The sequence below is a fragment of the Hypomesus transpacificus genome, chromosome 21 (genome assembly GCF_021917145.1).
Source record: "Hypomesus transpacificus isolate Combined female chromosome 21, fHypTra1, whole genome shotgun sequence".
NCBI classification, from domain to species: domain Eukaryota; kingdom Metazoa; phylum Chordata; class Actinopteri; order Osmeriformes; family Osmeridae; genus Hypomesus; species Hypomesus transpacificus.
Window position 1 is genome coordinate 4,046,268 of NC_061080.1, and position 14,677 is coordinate 4,060,944.

At 47.0% G+C, this 14,677-nt stretch overlaps 2 protein-coding genes across 3 annotated transcripts; both read right to left on the reverse strand.

The window, feature by feature from the left end:
- LOC124483613 lies at positions 1 to 3,477 on the reverse strand. The gene is made up of 4 exons (XM_047044131.1): positions 3,233 to 3,477; positions 2,484 to 3,114; positions 1,956 to 2,189; positions 1 to 1,830 (listed from the first exon to the last, which is right to left on the reverse strand). The coding sequence occupies exons 2-4, from the start codon at positions 3,072 to 3,074 to the stop codon at positions 544 to 546; spliced, it is 2,112 nt and encodes a 703-aa protein (XP_046900087.1). The 5' UTR covers positions 3,075 to 3,114; positions 3,233 to 3,477; the 3' UTR covers positions 1 to 543.
- Positions 3,478 to 3,720: 243 nt separating this feature from the next.
- On the reverse strand, positions 3,721 to 8,822 carry scrn2 (secernin 2). 2 transcript variants are annotated; one of them, XM_047043813.1, is made up of 9 exons: positions 8,760 to 8,822; positions 7,899 to 8,061; positions 7,303 to 7,484; positions 6,428 to 6,627; positions 6,035 to 6,250; positions 5,664 to 5,829; positions 4,973 to 5,153; positions 4,443 to 4,599; positions 3,721 to 4,128 (listed from the first exon to the last, which is right to left on the reverse strand). In XM_047043813.1, exons 2-8 carry the CDS (start codon positions 8,058 to 8,060, stop codon positions 4,447 to 4,449), a joined length of 1,260 nt encoding a protein of 419 aa, XP_046899769.1. In that variant the 5' UTR covers position 8,061; positions 8,760 to 8,822; the 3' UTR covers positions 3,721 to 4,128; positions 4,443 to 4,446. The 2 variants fall into 2 exon arrangements, with proteins under 2 accessions (XP_046899769.1, XP_046899770.1); XM_047043814.1 differs by lacking the exon at positions 8,760 to 8,822 and adding an exon at positions 8,361 to 8,719.
- Between the last annotated feature and the right edge of the window lie 5,855 nt (positions 8,823 to 14,677).

Below are 14,677 nucleotides of genomic sequence, written 5' to 3' on the forward strand. Positions count from 1 at the left end.
GATGTGTATAACGTGAGAATAGTGCCAGATAAACCAAAACAAACCAATGTGTCAGCACCTTTTATTTTTTACCACATTGGAACATCTACAAAATGTGTATAAATTTGCTTCAAGCAATACCATAACTTTTTTAGAACAAACTTAAAAATGTTTTAAATACTCATAACAAAATACAGTGGGATTTGAGGTAACGCCAATTAAATATGACATTCACATTTGTTGGATTTCAACTCCCATTTGAACACCTTATTCTATCAAATAGGAACATTTGTCACCATAATGTCATTTGACTAATGGCCTAGTCACTCCTTCCCTTCAGTGGCTCTTTAACTTGCTCCGTTTTGTTTTGTTTCAGAGACTCAGATCCCTTCACAGGGGCCTGGGGAGCACCAATTCCTCATCACTGGCAGTTCATCCTCACCTATTAGCAGACATATTTATCCCTTCTTATGTTAATGACAGTCCAAAGCTCCTCCTTCCTGTTAGTGTTTCACCTGCAGTGTTTCATGCAGCGGGGAGTGGTCTGCGGACGGCCGGGGGTCGTCACCACCCGTGCGGTTGGCGAGTTACACTCCAGTGGGCGTGGCATGGCCCTTGGACGCTGCTCGCGTCTGGAGGTGGAAGGTAGCCGGGCGGTGGATAGCATACCTGTGTGTGGCTAAAGGCCGCAAGAGAGCCGTCAAAGTAATACGGTGGATTAGGATGATGATGAGGATACGGTGGGGCGTAAGGCAAATATACATCGGGACTAGGTGTGTACCCCCATGCAGGGGGGATGGTGTTAGGGTGGTGGCTTAAATGCTGTGCCATGTATTGAGGTTGCTGAGGCGGGGTGTAAGTTGAGGTCATGTCTACAGGAGCTGGAGCAGGGTAGGGCATGGGGTGGCTAGGGAAGGAGCGAGTCAGAGTCGGGATGGACTGTCCCATAGAATTATCTAAACAACCGTCCTGGTCTTTGTCCCGGGAGTCACCGTCTCTAGCAGCTGGGTGGACCTCGCCACTGTCCCGAGATGCCTTCCTCGGAGAACGCCGGTGCGGTAGAGGGCTGGGACTGGTGCTGTCTGACGATAGAGAGCTATGATGCCGTTTCGGCAAATGCTCCCTCTCCCTCTGTTTGTCCCTCTGCTTCCTCTTTCTCTCGTCCTCCCTCCTCCCTCTCTTGGTCTCCGTGTGCCCGTTCTTGCCGTACAGCCTCTCCTGGATGCGGTCCGACAGCTGTCCCACCTCAGCCGCCCCCAGGTCCAGCCCGATGGTCTGCAGGAGATCGTGCATCTGCCCGTACTTGCGCTCGTCCTCGGGGTTCACGTCCTTCTTCACCTCCGCCGGGAGAGGCTCTGACCTGCGGCCCGTTGTTTGGTCCCTTGTGGGTGACTTTTCTCTCAAGAGAGAGAGTGTGTGATTGTCCGCTGCTGTTCCGACCGTCCTCTCTCCACTTGTGGAGCAACTGTGGTCCTGTGGTGGAGCTCCGCCGTGGGACCCTTGCCGTGGTGGAGCTCCGCCGTGGGACCCCTGCTGTGGTGGAGCTCTGCTGTGGGACCCTTGCCGTGGTGGAGCTCCGCCGTGGGACCCTTGCTGTGGTGGAGCTCTGCTGTGGGACCCTTGCCTTGGTGGAGCTCCGCCGTGGGACCCTTCTCCACTCCCTTCAGGCTGGAGATGTCCAAGCTCCGTCTCTTCACACGGAATGTCGTTGACGATCTTGGCCAGCCTGTCGATGTCCACGCCCCTGTTGAGAATGTTGAGGAAGCACTGGAAGCCCTTGGAAGCGGGGTCCTGCTCTGGGTCTGGGTCAACAGGGTTCTGGATGGGACGGTCACACTCAACTTCGAGAACCTTGAAGAAACAAGGGAACCATCACTAACTTCAACCAGTAACCATAACCATATGGATCTGGATAAGAGCGTCTGCTAAATGACTAAATGTAACAAGTGATTGCTCCACTGGTGTTTGTCGCTAACCTTTTGATTTGACGGCGGTGCAAAACCAGGATGACACCGCCGCTCCATCAGATCCTTCACTCTGTGTTTCAACGGATGTTCTTCCTCTTTCTGCTTTGGAGGGCTCTTCTTCAGGTACCCATCCTTTTTCAAGATAGAAGCATTCATCCTTTCCACAAAGCTTTTTGCCATTGTGGGTGGCTGGAAGAGAGCTCTGGGCTGCTGAGGAGATCCTTTCATTGGCTGGGCAGATGCCTGGTCAAAAAAAGACAATACAAGCCAAGGATTTTAGTCACATTTGGTTTTTATTTTGTATGGCCTTTCTGCTTTTAAGGGATAGGGATGTCTATCTTAAATGAATGCAAGGGAGATAAAGAGGAAGGACACGCAGGTAATGACTGGGCTGGATTCGAACCCAGGCGAGAACTGTAGTGTCATTTTATGACTGCTTCCATCTGCCCTTTTGATGATGAAACAACTTGACTTCGCGGAGCAAATCTCTGTGATAACATCCTAGCGCTACTAAATGAAATATGAAAATATACTCACCTTTGCAGGACTTTCTCTGGTGTTCTTGCGGTTTAGTAAAATTCCATTCACCCTGTCTCTAAAAGGTGCATCTTTAACATACTGGGTTTGGAGTTTGCTGCCGCTTTGAGTTTTCTGCTGCGTGAGGTCATCTTCCACTTCTTCAGCAAACTTTCTTTTATTCAACTCTTCAACTTCCATCGCCTTTAAAATAGGTGCCACTTGTTTCATCGCAATGGAAGCCTTTTTGAGGATGATCTGCTCCTCAATCAACTGCAGCTCTTTCTTCTTTCTAGAAAGCTCCTGGTCGTCATCGTTGAGTTCCACAGGCTGTCCATCCACGTCCATGTCAGTGTCCGCGGTGAGGGAAGAACTTCCGTCCTTCTGTGGGTCTCCATCCTTCAAGGGCTCAATCTCATTTTCTCGACCGCCCTTCTGGACCATGTATGAATCTGTACTGAAACTCGTATCAATGGAGTCCCTATCTTCCCACCCACCACCAGTCCAATCTCTGCTGGTGTAGTCTCCTGCACCATAATTGATGTATGTATTGTAATATCGAGCATCGTTCATTGTTCTTCTTGGATAGTAATTGGCTTCCCTTACGTTCATTGTGGCAAAAGTTAGTAGAGATGGGCTTTCATGTCACGTTCTGCAGTGACAGAAGAAGCGAAAATACGTGCATGTATCTCCTTCAAGCTCGTAAACCTTTAGCTGATGATTAATGAAAAATCAACACAATCAGGAAGAAAAACGGCCAGTCTGTTTACCTTTTTTGTCGAATACTTTTAGCCGACATTTATAGTTTTGCAGTCCTTTCTTGCCAGTTCTTCCGTTTCGAATTCCTGGATTGAACTATCCTATAACAGTGCTTGAACTGCAAAGAAAATGCTTGAGGTATTTTGGCTTCGTTTTCAAAATGTGTGACATTTCAATCACATTATTTACTGTATTCACTGAGTGTGTTCATCGTCTTCTAATATACGCCATCCGTTTTCTTCCTTGTCACTGTTTAGCTGACGCACATCCGCTTTGAAACATCACTACCGCCACCTTCAGGAACCGTTTATAACTCGAGTTGAAAAGGATAGTAGGATTTTGAAAAATCTTACCGTTGGAACGTACATCATGATAGACATACGACCATTGACAGTGTAACTTGCTGTATTAGTGTACACGCTGCAGAATGTGTTCTTTCCAAAACCACAGCATTGTATTACTCAATCCAGTCCTTGTTCTCTCTGCATACATACATCCATCAGATCACAAATCAGTCGACAGAGCACATTCTTTATTAATTCTTTCACGAAAGGGCAGCCAGTCAACAAACTCCTGTTCACTTGCAACAATGAGTAGCATGTTAAATACAAATACTTACAATAGTTGTGCAATACCATAGAGCTCTACATACACACCTGTGTGGTCTAGTTCACATACTCACTAATGTGGTGCGGTCAAGTGATCCCTGGAGGTGACAATATTAATGATGATTAATGATATTCCAATCACATGGAAACTTTAAGCCTTTTAGTCTGTGATGAATGATGGAATGACTTCAGGGATATGAGTGCATGAAAAGGGAGCCAACCGAACAGGGCACACAGGATGGAACAGTCCCCTGGTCTCCTGCTGTTCTGCAAGCACAAGCAGTCTCCACATGAGGGCGCTGTAACAGAGAGAAAAAATGGTTCCTGTGAGTCAATCTTTTACACCAGAACTGTTGACCATTTTAATTCAGTTTCCTGATTAGATGAGACAACTTTGGAAAAAATGGAGCTGTCACGCAAAAATATTGATTGTAAATGCAGTTCAGCCCACACATGTGTGGATGAACTTTGTATAAACAAATTAACAAATGACTAAAACATTCAAATGAGATCAATAAAATGTATTATTTTTGTATTATTTGATGGAAAATTGTGGTAAGAATTTCCAAACAATTTCACACCAACAACACGCATACAAAATGGATGACCCTACCTTCTCACTGGTAGAACTTAATCTCTGTGTCGACACAGTCAAAGAACAGGTCTCCCAGCTCCTCCCCTGGCAGCTCTCCACTGAGCATGGCCAGGATGTCCTTCAGACACTGGGACTCCAGGTCCCTCAGGATCTCCTGCAGACCGTCCCCCTCCTCCTAAACCAGTCCCAGACACACATGAGCAGACACACAGATGTATTGGCAAACGGTATAAGGTCCCTCCACATTTACATTTAGTCATTTAGCAGACACTCTTATCCAAAGCGACTTACAGCAAGTACAGGGACATTCCCCCAAAGGCAAGTAGGGTGAAGTGCCTTGCCCAAGGACACAACGTCATTTGTCACGGTTAAAATTCAGTCCCAGGGACTGTTCCGGTCTGATTAAAAGCCCGATTCCCGAACCGCTCAGCCATCTGACCCTCACATGCTAGCACACTACCCTGGTATCCATTCAGAATTTCATACCACCACAGAGAGCGATGGTGCGTTATCTACGAATGGATGTTTCTACTACCAACGCTACACACCGGGTTAGTCTCCATGTTGCTAAGCGCCACCTGGTGGGCTTTGTACAGGCTGTGCCGACGGTCCACCTGGCTCTGGAAGCGAGGCTGCTTCCTCGCCGGGTCGTCCAGGCCGTAGTGCGGGGACACCACCCTGGACACCGGGGTCATGCACTCGGAGAAGACGAAAGGCTTGAAGATAGACCTGCCCAGAGAGAAGACCCCACCCAGGGGGTTGAAGGGGAAAAAGGAAGAGGGAGGGGAACAGACACAAGAGAGACTCAGTTCTGCCTGAGGGGTGGGAGATTTGCAAAGAGAAGATGCAGAGAGATAAAAGGAAGAGAGTATCTCAGTCTGAATCTGAAGGACTTTCAGATCACCTCAGGGGAGGTTCACATGTTCCTAACCAATCCCTAGCTTTTCATCCTTTACAGGTGAAAAGATATACTTTACAGGTTGTTCAATTTAATCTGAAGTTAGCTCTCTGACAGTATTCTCTGTGAGATTAAAATCCCACAGTAATACTCCCTAATTTCCTGACTTGGCTCAATATCAATTGAGCAACTGTAACTACTGACATGACGCAATCCTTCCATTTGTTTTAGGTCACAATGAACAGTCAACAAGGGTCTAGGCCCTAGGGTATAGGGCGCAGTGGAGACACTGGTTTGGGACTGGGCCATAATATGGTTTAGGGCCTGGCCCTGGGGCTCACCTGGAAGGGTCTGGGGTGGCAGTGAGGAAGTGTATGCAGGGCAGGCTGGGGTCCCTTGGCAGGATGGATACCATGCTACCAGTGGTGCAGAATCCCCCGGAATCCATGCAGATCCCACTAGGCTTGTCTCTAAGGATGGACATCATCACCTCTGCTGTCATGGAGCCTAGGGGAAGAAAAGAGAGGGGGAGGAGGAGAGATTGGTGAGTGTGGGATACAACATTAACCATTTCAATCATTTGTTAATTACCCCGTGTGTACACTCTGAAACGCGTCTTTTAAGTACTTCGAAAAATAATAAAAGTCTGGTGTTTTATTATTATCGTTGTTAATTGGATGAGACAGCTGATGAGACAGCCGGGGTCCCTCACCATCATGCTGCTGGAGCAGCTGGGTGCCCCCGCTGTAGCGCTGCTTGGCCAGCTCCATCCTGGCTGGGGGGTTCTCAGGACTGAACACCTGGGAGTAGTTGAACTCCCCCTCACCGTTCCACCAGCCCTGGGCCTGGGCCACGCTCCGCAGCTCGGGGTGCTCCGCCGAGATCTCCGTCCCGATCGTCAGCTGGTTGGAAATGTTCTTCACCCCCGCTGCAGACGACAAACACAACCTCCGTTGGATATTTCCTATCATTTTCACCCATTCGCATTTCATTCGCTTCTGTCACGACAACCACCCCCTCCCCCCCCCCCCCCCCCCCCCCCCCCCCTCCCGAAATGAAACTACCGATTGGCTGACACACGCTGCAGGTGTGACCGCGCCCCCACCTGTGACTTTCTGCGCCACCCACAGCTTCCCGGCGGTCTCCAGGACCCAGGCCTCGTTGCGGTCGACCAGGAGAAAGGTGTTGTGGTAGCTGAAGGGCTCAGGGTCTTCCCTGCAAGGTCCCCCCTGGCCGTGCTCCTCCAGGAGGCCTGTGATGACCGTCAAGGCCCCCCAGGCGTTGTCCCCGCGCTCCAGACCTAAGCTGCCAATCAGAGAGCACACCTGGGTCACATGTCACTTGCAAACGCAGTCTGGGAATTCAGTCAGACACTGGGTTTAGATGAGCTCAGGGAAAGGTGCCACTGTGGCTGACTTGTCAAGAATTTGATGTGTTGTTTTTTTTTTTTTATGTATTCAGTCACATGTCATAAGCCTAGTATCCTGATACCATAGGCATTCTTGGCCAATGATCTGTCACAGATAGTGAGCCAACAACATCTGTCTACAACAATTCATTTGGATGCACTCCACAATGTCTGAGCATAAAAATATTAATCTCCCTCTGGCTTAATAGAGATCGTAAAAGGATAAGAACAGACTACTTTACCTATGGTGTGTCATGTAACGCTTATGACCAAGAATAGACAACTTGATCAGTGATCAAGCTCAAGGCAATCATAAACTAGTGTCCTTCAAGTAGTCTAATTCAGCCAGGGTCACTTACTTGGCTAGCTCTAGTCGTCTTGCAAAACTCCCAGAGTCGACAACACGCAACACAAAGACAATCCCCCCAAAAACCTTTTCGGACACCGAATTCAGTCAAGTGTTCCACGGGAGCTCATAGGGTGTGTGTGTGTGTGTGTGGGGGGTGTGTGTGTGTGTGTGTGTGTGTGTGTGTGTGTGTGGGGGTGGGGGGTGTGTGTGGGGGGGGTCTTACCGGACCAGGTCCATTCCGAGGAGGGCCTCTCCAGGGCTCACAGGCTCGCGGGTCCACACGGCTTCGTTACCGATGCAGACGCCCTGGTCGTTGGCCCCCATCTCGGCCCCCCATAGCCAGGCAGGCCGGCTCAGCACCACGGCGTGGGTGTGTCCCATCTGGGGGATCTGGATGTAGGTGCACTGTAGAGATGAACACACACTGGCACTTCATTCCAGCACATTGACGTCGACAACGTTTCCGGTGGATACTTAAGTTGAGTTGAGAATGTATGAAATTGTTTACGAGCGCGCATGCCACAGGACTGTGGACAAAATCCATTATGTGTTAGCTTATTGAGCTTGCTGAATCATGCATGGTTAACTGAGCATCCTCCATCACACACCATGGTCAAGGTGTCTTTTGTCCTCGTTTAACCGGGGTGAGTTCCTGAGTGACTTTGACAAAAACGAGCATCTCGGGTGGGGTTTGCAGCAGAGAGACAACCAGACAGCCAGACAGCCAGACAGCCAGACAGACAGACAGCCAGACAGACAGCCAGACAGACAGCCAGCCAGCCAGCCAGCCAGCCAGACAGCAGTGGGGGAAGACCGTACCTCTACCACGGCCCCTGCTGGGTGAGAGGCAGCAGGGTAGTAGACCACCTCCTGGACTTCATCTCGTGGACGGTCCGAGTTCTTACCGAAGATGACGTGGTCGTCATGAGAGCCGGGGGGCAAGGATACAAAACAGTCACATGAAAGGGGCGGCTCTGCCATACTGTAGGACAGAAAGAGGAAACGATTTCATGATTTAGTTTAACAACGTCTGAATGCAATCACTCAATCAGTGAAAAGGTGACAGAATTGGGACACACAAGAACACAGTTTCAGTTTACTACTACTACTACAGTAAACTTTGACATGGTTGGTATAATAATCAAAAGTAAGGCTGTGTTTTGTTCAGCCTATACACGTTGACGTGCGTAGGCATACACGTCAACACATCCGAAGCGATCCCACCCTTATGTAAAACCGAGTCTGATTGCATTCAACTATAGTGCACGGTATACCACTGACCATTCCTTCTTAACAGATTAGGAGGCGGTCTTGTGCTCTGCACTTTATTGACTGTAATCTTCTCAAATCCCGATGGCACGTTGCTGTACATTTTGCTCCTATCGTCAGTCACCAGGTAACGCTTTCACAAAGAATCCGGAAATAATGTAACAAAGTGTCCGACGTCTTATCGAGACATTCATAAAATCAGCTGTAGTCTAATGTTGAGAGTGTGATCAGATAGGGCCTATGTCGCCTTACGATGTTCCCGTCGCTGTCATTTCCCTATTAAAGAAGATAACTAAACAAAAACAAAACGATCACTTAATTTCTTTTCGTGGGATGGTTGACATTATAATCGGTTGAGAATTTGGGCAACTGTAACTACTGACATGATGCAATCCTGCAGAAAATTGTTACCTTTTATAATCGCAAGACCGGACAGCTAGCTGCGAGAAGGCAGGTTGGAGTGGTACTGTACCACGTGACCAAATCCAAAGGTCTGTACTTAAAGGTCTCGTCTCGTCTCGCCTGGCCAGAGTATTCCCAATTTGTTTGCAAAAAATACAGTGCAAAGCGAATGCATACTGTAGGCTATACAAAACAGATATATTGGACACATAACAGTACTAACAGGGGGAAAAATAGAGAGACAGATGTAAAAAACACATATGGGTTATATAAGCTCTATTTTGAATTTTGGTTATATCCTAAGTTGTAAAATAGAAACGTATGAATGTCGCCTATGTCATTATTTTATGTAAGTATTTTAGTTGTTTTAGTGGGTCTTCTGAAGTCTGACATACAATACGTTTTTAAAGTATTCTTTACATTTTCATAAAGAAGCTGCAGACTTGCATCCGTATTTGACCCCTAGACCCTAAACAAGTTATCATCCCAAACCGACCCTCTTCAGGATTTTAGAACGGCAGTTACGTCACTTCATCACAAAAGTGACACAGAGGCTTGTAAATCTGGCACTCCCAAGACACTAACCTCCACACCCAAATGTGGTTTGTCATCACCTGTCCTGTGCAAGACTATCTTAGTCAATGAAATGGCAAACAGAACATAGCTTGGCAATAACTGTAGAAATTATAGGAACCTGCTCGGCAGCATTTTAGGGACACCACATACTAGACAGACTGTGCGGTTTAACTGACGTTTAAGACTGTATTATCATGACGGTATGGATGAATGGGTGAAATGTAAACCATCTCTGAGATGTAGACACTTTAACATCGAAGGTTTCATTAATTATTTATGCACAAAGCACAAGCCGGATGGCTGTAAATGACACCACACATGGAAGCACATTTAAACATATTTAAACGCCAACATGACTCATCTTGATTTGTTGGCCTAGTTTCCAGTTTTTTTTGAGGGGGGAGACATACATAAGCACCTGGCTGTAGCATTGCTCAGCTATGTACATGTTTGTGTGGGGCGTTGAGTGCTCAGAGGAGAGAGGATGCCAAGGCAACAGAGTGCTGAGTGGCGTTTCCTTGTGGCACTGGAGAGCGCGACTTGGAATGTACTCCATAGATGGCTGGAGGTTCAGATTCCAGCGAGGAGACAGCCTGTTACCTGAATGTACGCTTGGCTTCCTACCCACCCCCCCTCCGGCCTTTCATCTCCCCGATCTCGCTGACAACTTCTGCACATCCTGTCTGTGCTAAGACACAAACACTATAAACGCCATGAGCAGTAAACATCGACCTCAGCCAGAAAAACGGACACACCCGGCAACACACACGGTAACACCTTTACGCACGCGCACACGCACACACGTGCACTCATGTCCAAACTCCAACTCACATCCGTGCGCATGCACTCGCTGACACACTGTTGCGTGTACACGCACACATGCTCACTGACACACACCAATACTTAAATTATACTTACACACTTATGCACTTACACCCAAACACACACACACACACACAGAAACTTATACTTACACATGACACACAAAATACACACGTACACAAGTGCAGACTAAACATAACAAACACACTGTGGGCGTATGCAAAAGTATCAAGCTCTCTCTGAAAACAAACACTGCAACATGACGTTGTGTACGTAACACGTAATTATAAGGTTTTTCTCGGGAAATCACTACCAAAACAATCTTCTTATGTGAAAACCAATAAGGTTTCTTCTTTATTACATGAGACATACAGTATTACAAATACCCTTACAAAAGGTGAGGTTCCTAACTTCTTCAGTTTCAGTTTGCCTCCTGACCTACAATGGCCCACTTAACTGTTCCAAGAATGAAGCGAGTAGGCTAGCTAACTAAACTGCTGTTAGCTGCTTTCCTGTCTCTCCCAGAGAGAGAGAGAGAGATGGTCAAACTGGGATGTCAGGCCCCTCCTGGAGAGAGAGACAGACAGGCCTCTCCTGGAAAGAGAGACAGGCCCCTCCTGGAGAGAGAGACAGACAGGCCTCTCCTGGAGAGAGAGACAGACAGGCCTCTCCTGGAGAGAGAAAGACAGGCCCCTCCTGGAGAGAGAGACAGACAGGCTTCTCCTGGAGAGACAGACAGGCCCCTCCTGGAGAGAGAGACAGACAGGCCTCTCCTGGAGAGAGAGACAGGCCCCTCCTGGAGAGAGAGACAGACAGGCCTCTCCTGGAGAGAGAGACAGGCCTCTCCTGGAGAGAGAGACAGACAGGCCTCACCTGCTGCTACCTGAACCAGGGGCCAGGAAGATGAGGGGTGTTCTGGGACGGAAACAGCTGTTAGTGAGCGGAGAAGATATTAATCTGGGGGAAGACAGGATGGCAGGGATGAGAGGCCAGCTAATAAAGCCTGGTATTACAACTAGACTGAGAGTGTGTCGGTGTGTGTTGTGTTTTCCTTGCTTGTGTGTGTGTTTTCCTTGCTTGTGTGTGTGTGTGTTTTCTTTGCTTGTGTGTGTGTGTTTGCTTGGAAGTTGGGGGCGAGTGTGTGCGTGTGTGTGTCTGGCTCACCATCTCAGCCTGGAATAGACCATTCATAAAGCCTAAGACAAGGTAATCAAACTTAGAGCATTTCGGCACTAAACCCACCCTACGTTTTCTTTATGTTGAGGAAGAAACTCATAATCCAGTCAGTTAACAAGGAAATTTACAGCTCAACTCCTGACACACCATTTCAATCACATTTTAAAGCTCATATTTTTACGGCTATCATGTGTGACCAAAAGAGAAGTCCTGTTCATCGAAAAGAGACAACAGCTTCTGAACAGAGTTACATGGGGGGGGGGGGGGGGGGGGAAGATGGAGCCCGCCATATTCTCGCTGAGCAATTAAAGTTCGGTTGAAAGGCGGTGGTGGGAGGTGGGAGGGGAGGCAGGGGCGGCATCAGGCGCATAGACGGTAATGACGGCGCCACCGCTGTTTAACTATCAAAGATGGGGGGCGGGGGCTAGCGAGGAAGTCTCTCCCCGAAAATACAGGTGTTTGGTACAATCAAAGTGCAGCTTGCAGAAATGACTGGGTTTGAACTTGAAAGGGGAGGTAGGAGAGGGGGAAGGAGGGAGGGGGGGGGGTGTGTGTGAGCTGTGGTGGTGAGTGAGTGTCTGTGTGTGTGTGTGTGTTTGAAGAAGAAGAAAAAAAAGGTCTCAGAGTTGCTCACAGAACTTGTGGGCCGGTCCCTCCTCCGGGATCCAGAATGCTCAGCCAGGATAAGGAAGTGGACTTAAACGACTGTGTGCTCATGGTTTAACTCTGTTTGGATGTCACCCCCTCCTGAGGGGAAGTGGGGCTTTACCTGGCCTATCTCTCTGGAAGCGTGCACGTTGGCACAGGGTTGGTCTGGGAGACTATTACAGTTCCCGTGGGACAAGGATAAACCCTGCACCATGGTTTGCCATGGGCTAAATAGACATTGAAGGAAATGTCTACGTGAACGCTTAAAAAATGTAAGTTTAGCTAGTCTTTAACGTAAGTTTAGTTAGTCTTAAATGTAAGTTTAGTTAGTCTTTAACGTAAGTTTAGTTAGTCTTAATCAAGCACCACGACCGTGAATTACATGTTTTATTTTTGATAGCCGCAAAGCAATGGATGTCTAAAGAGAGTGACGAACATTAATTTGTTATGATAGGAAGCCCATCTCAGTTCGCACTGACATTATCACCACACCCAGAGTTACTGTCTGAGTGTTTACGACTGTAACATTTTTGACATAATGACATGAGGATAATACTGGAACTGTCTGTGTGTTGTGTCCAAGACAGTTTCACAGTTTGAGTTGTGCCTCAGGATTGGTGTGTGAACAGATTTACACGGTACTGACATGTACAGTGGAACATCAGGGACATTGTGGGGGGAGGGGGGTGGGCAGTCTGGGATGGGTCTGGTTGGCCCTGGCACCCAGACCACAGCTGAAAGATTTAGGGTTTGAAATTATGGGGTGTCCTGCAGTTAAAATGGAGGTTGGGACCGCCAGCATGACTGTGCATCTCCAACAAATGCAACAATTTACAGGGAGGTTGCTGCCATCGCCGAACCCCAATACCTAGCTTCTCCCTGCTGGTGCAGTCTGACAGTTGGTTGAACTTGAGGTAGACCACTTTGACAAGTCGACATTCTGTGTATCCTTTCTGAAATAGTTGCATCAAAGTTGATAACGTTTTCATTGTCAGTTGGGCGTGATTGTTTGATATGAAAAAACCACAAACATGAGCAAGCGATTAAGACATACACAAACTTTAAAGACGCACACTCTGAAAAGAACTGTCAAACATGCCGTGTAAACAGATTTAAAACACAAGCAGAATTTGTAAGACCCTCTTGTAATTGACCTAAATGCACTGTAATTAAATGTTATTAAACAGTCTCTTTTTGAATCAGTGGCATTTTCATCCACAAGGAAATATGCATGACTATTGAAAGACATTGGTAAACATCATTTAGGCTGTGTGTGTGGTCTTCAATTCAGCAACCTGATCCCTGCAGTGTGTGTGTATACTGTATCTGTTCTGTGCTGAAACAGTCAGTCATAATGAAACAGAAAACACATACAAGTTTAAACCCTTTCTATTTGATAATATCATTTAAGTGGTGTTTTAGATACATGTTTGGAAAGTGGAGAAGTTAGTTACCCTGAAAAACTCTGTTTTTCTGTTTTCAAATTGTATTATGTTGTCGTATGTTATTTTATAATGTTATTTTATAAACTTTGGCACTTGATTCATTTACACAGCAAAGGTTAGGTTGGACCAGTCCCCCCCCCCTGATTTTATTTGACACTTTGTCCACCACTTCACGGCCAATAAATGATCTGTGACTTACAATGGCAGGGTTTCCCAGATTCGTTAAGAAGCTCTTAACGCTAAGAGCGTCTTAAGAACGTTGTAAGGGCGCTCTCGAACGCTCTTGGAACGTTCTTAAGAAGATCTTAGTGTTAAGAGCTTCTTAACGAATCTGGGAAACCCGGCCAATATCACCCTCTTACTTTTCCCGATAATTTGAAGAGCTGATTTACTGTAGGCCAACTGTTTACATAAGAACGGATGGTTGTTATCAGTTTAAACTCAGCATTTAAAAACTGCTGCTTCAGGAAAAGGGGAGGCGTGGAGAAGAAGAGAGGAGATGGTAGTCGACCGGCTTCCCGACGGCCTGTCTGTGGTCTCTGTTTGTCAGTGTATTTGAAGTCGCTCCACCGACATGCTGTGACAGGAAAGGAATTAACGGAGCACGGGGAAAGAAAAAAAAACCTTGCGTAGAAAGAGACTGATAAACTCCTATGTCCTCTGATGTGCTTCTGTGTGACATCTGTGCGTTGTACAACATCAGTTGGAGAAAGGAAAAGATAACGCTTTTTCTTGACTAACTTCACATTTGTCTGACCCCTCTGTGACATTAAGTCTGGAGGAGTTGGATTGATTTTGAATAAAATATACTTCACAGAAGATATAAATGCATATGGAATTCATCAACGACACGAACGATATGTCAACATTCCACTTTGATTGGTGTATTGCTCTCTGTGTGGTCAGAGTTGAAGGGGTTGAAATCCAGAACACTGAAGCATGCAAATGACACATCATTTGTTCCCACATAGCAAGTGACATTATAATACAAAGGCCAAGGACGGTACTTGTGTCACAATTGGTTTAAACTCAATAAAACAATGCATTTGAGCATGGGTCACTGAGGCAGAATCTTGCATGTGTTTACATGTGAGTGTTACACAAGCACGTTTAAAAACGTGTAAACTGAGTTCATCTGTCTTTTTTTTAAATGTTAGTCACATAGTTACTATTCTCAACTTCCCAGTCACTGGAAATGAGACATGAAGACTGCTCTACCTCCTGCCGCGCAAGCCGTTCTTCAAAGGACAGACACACCAA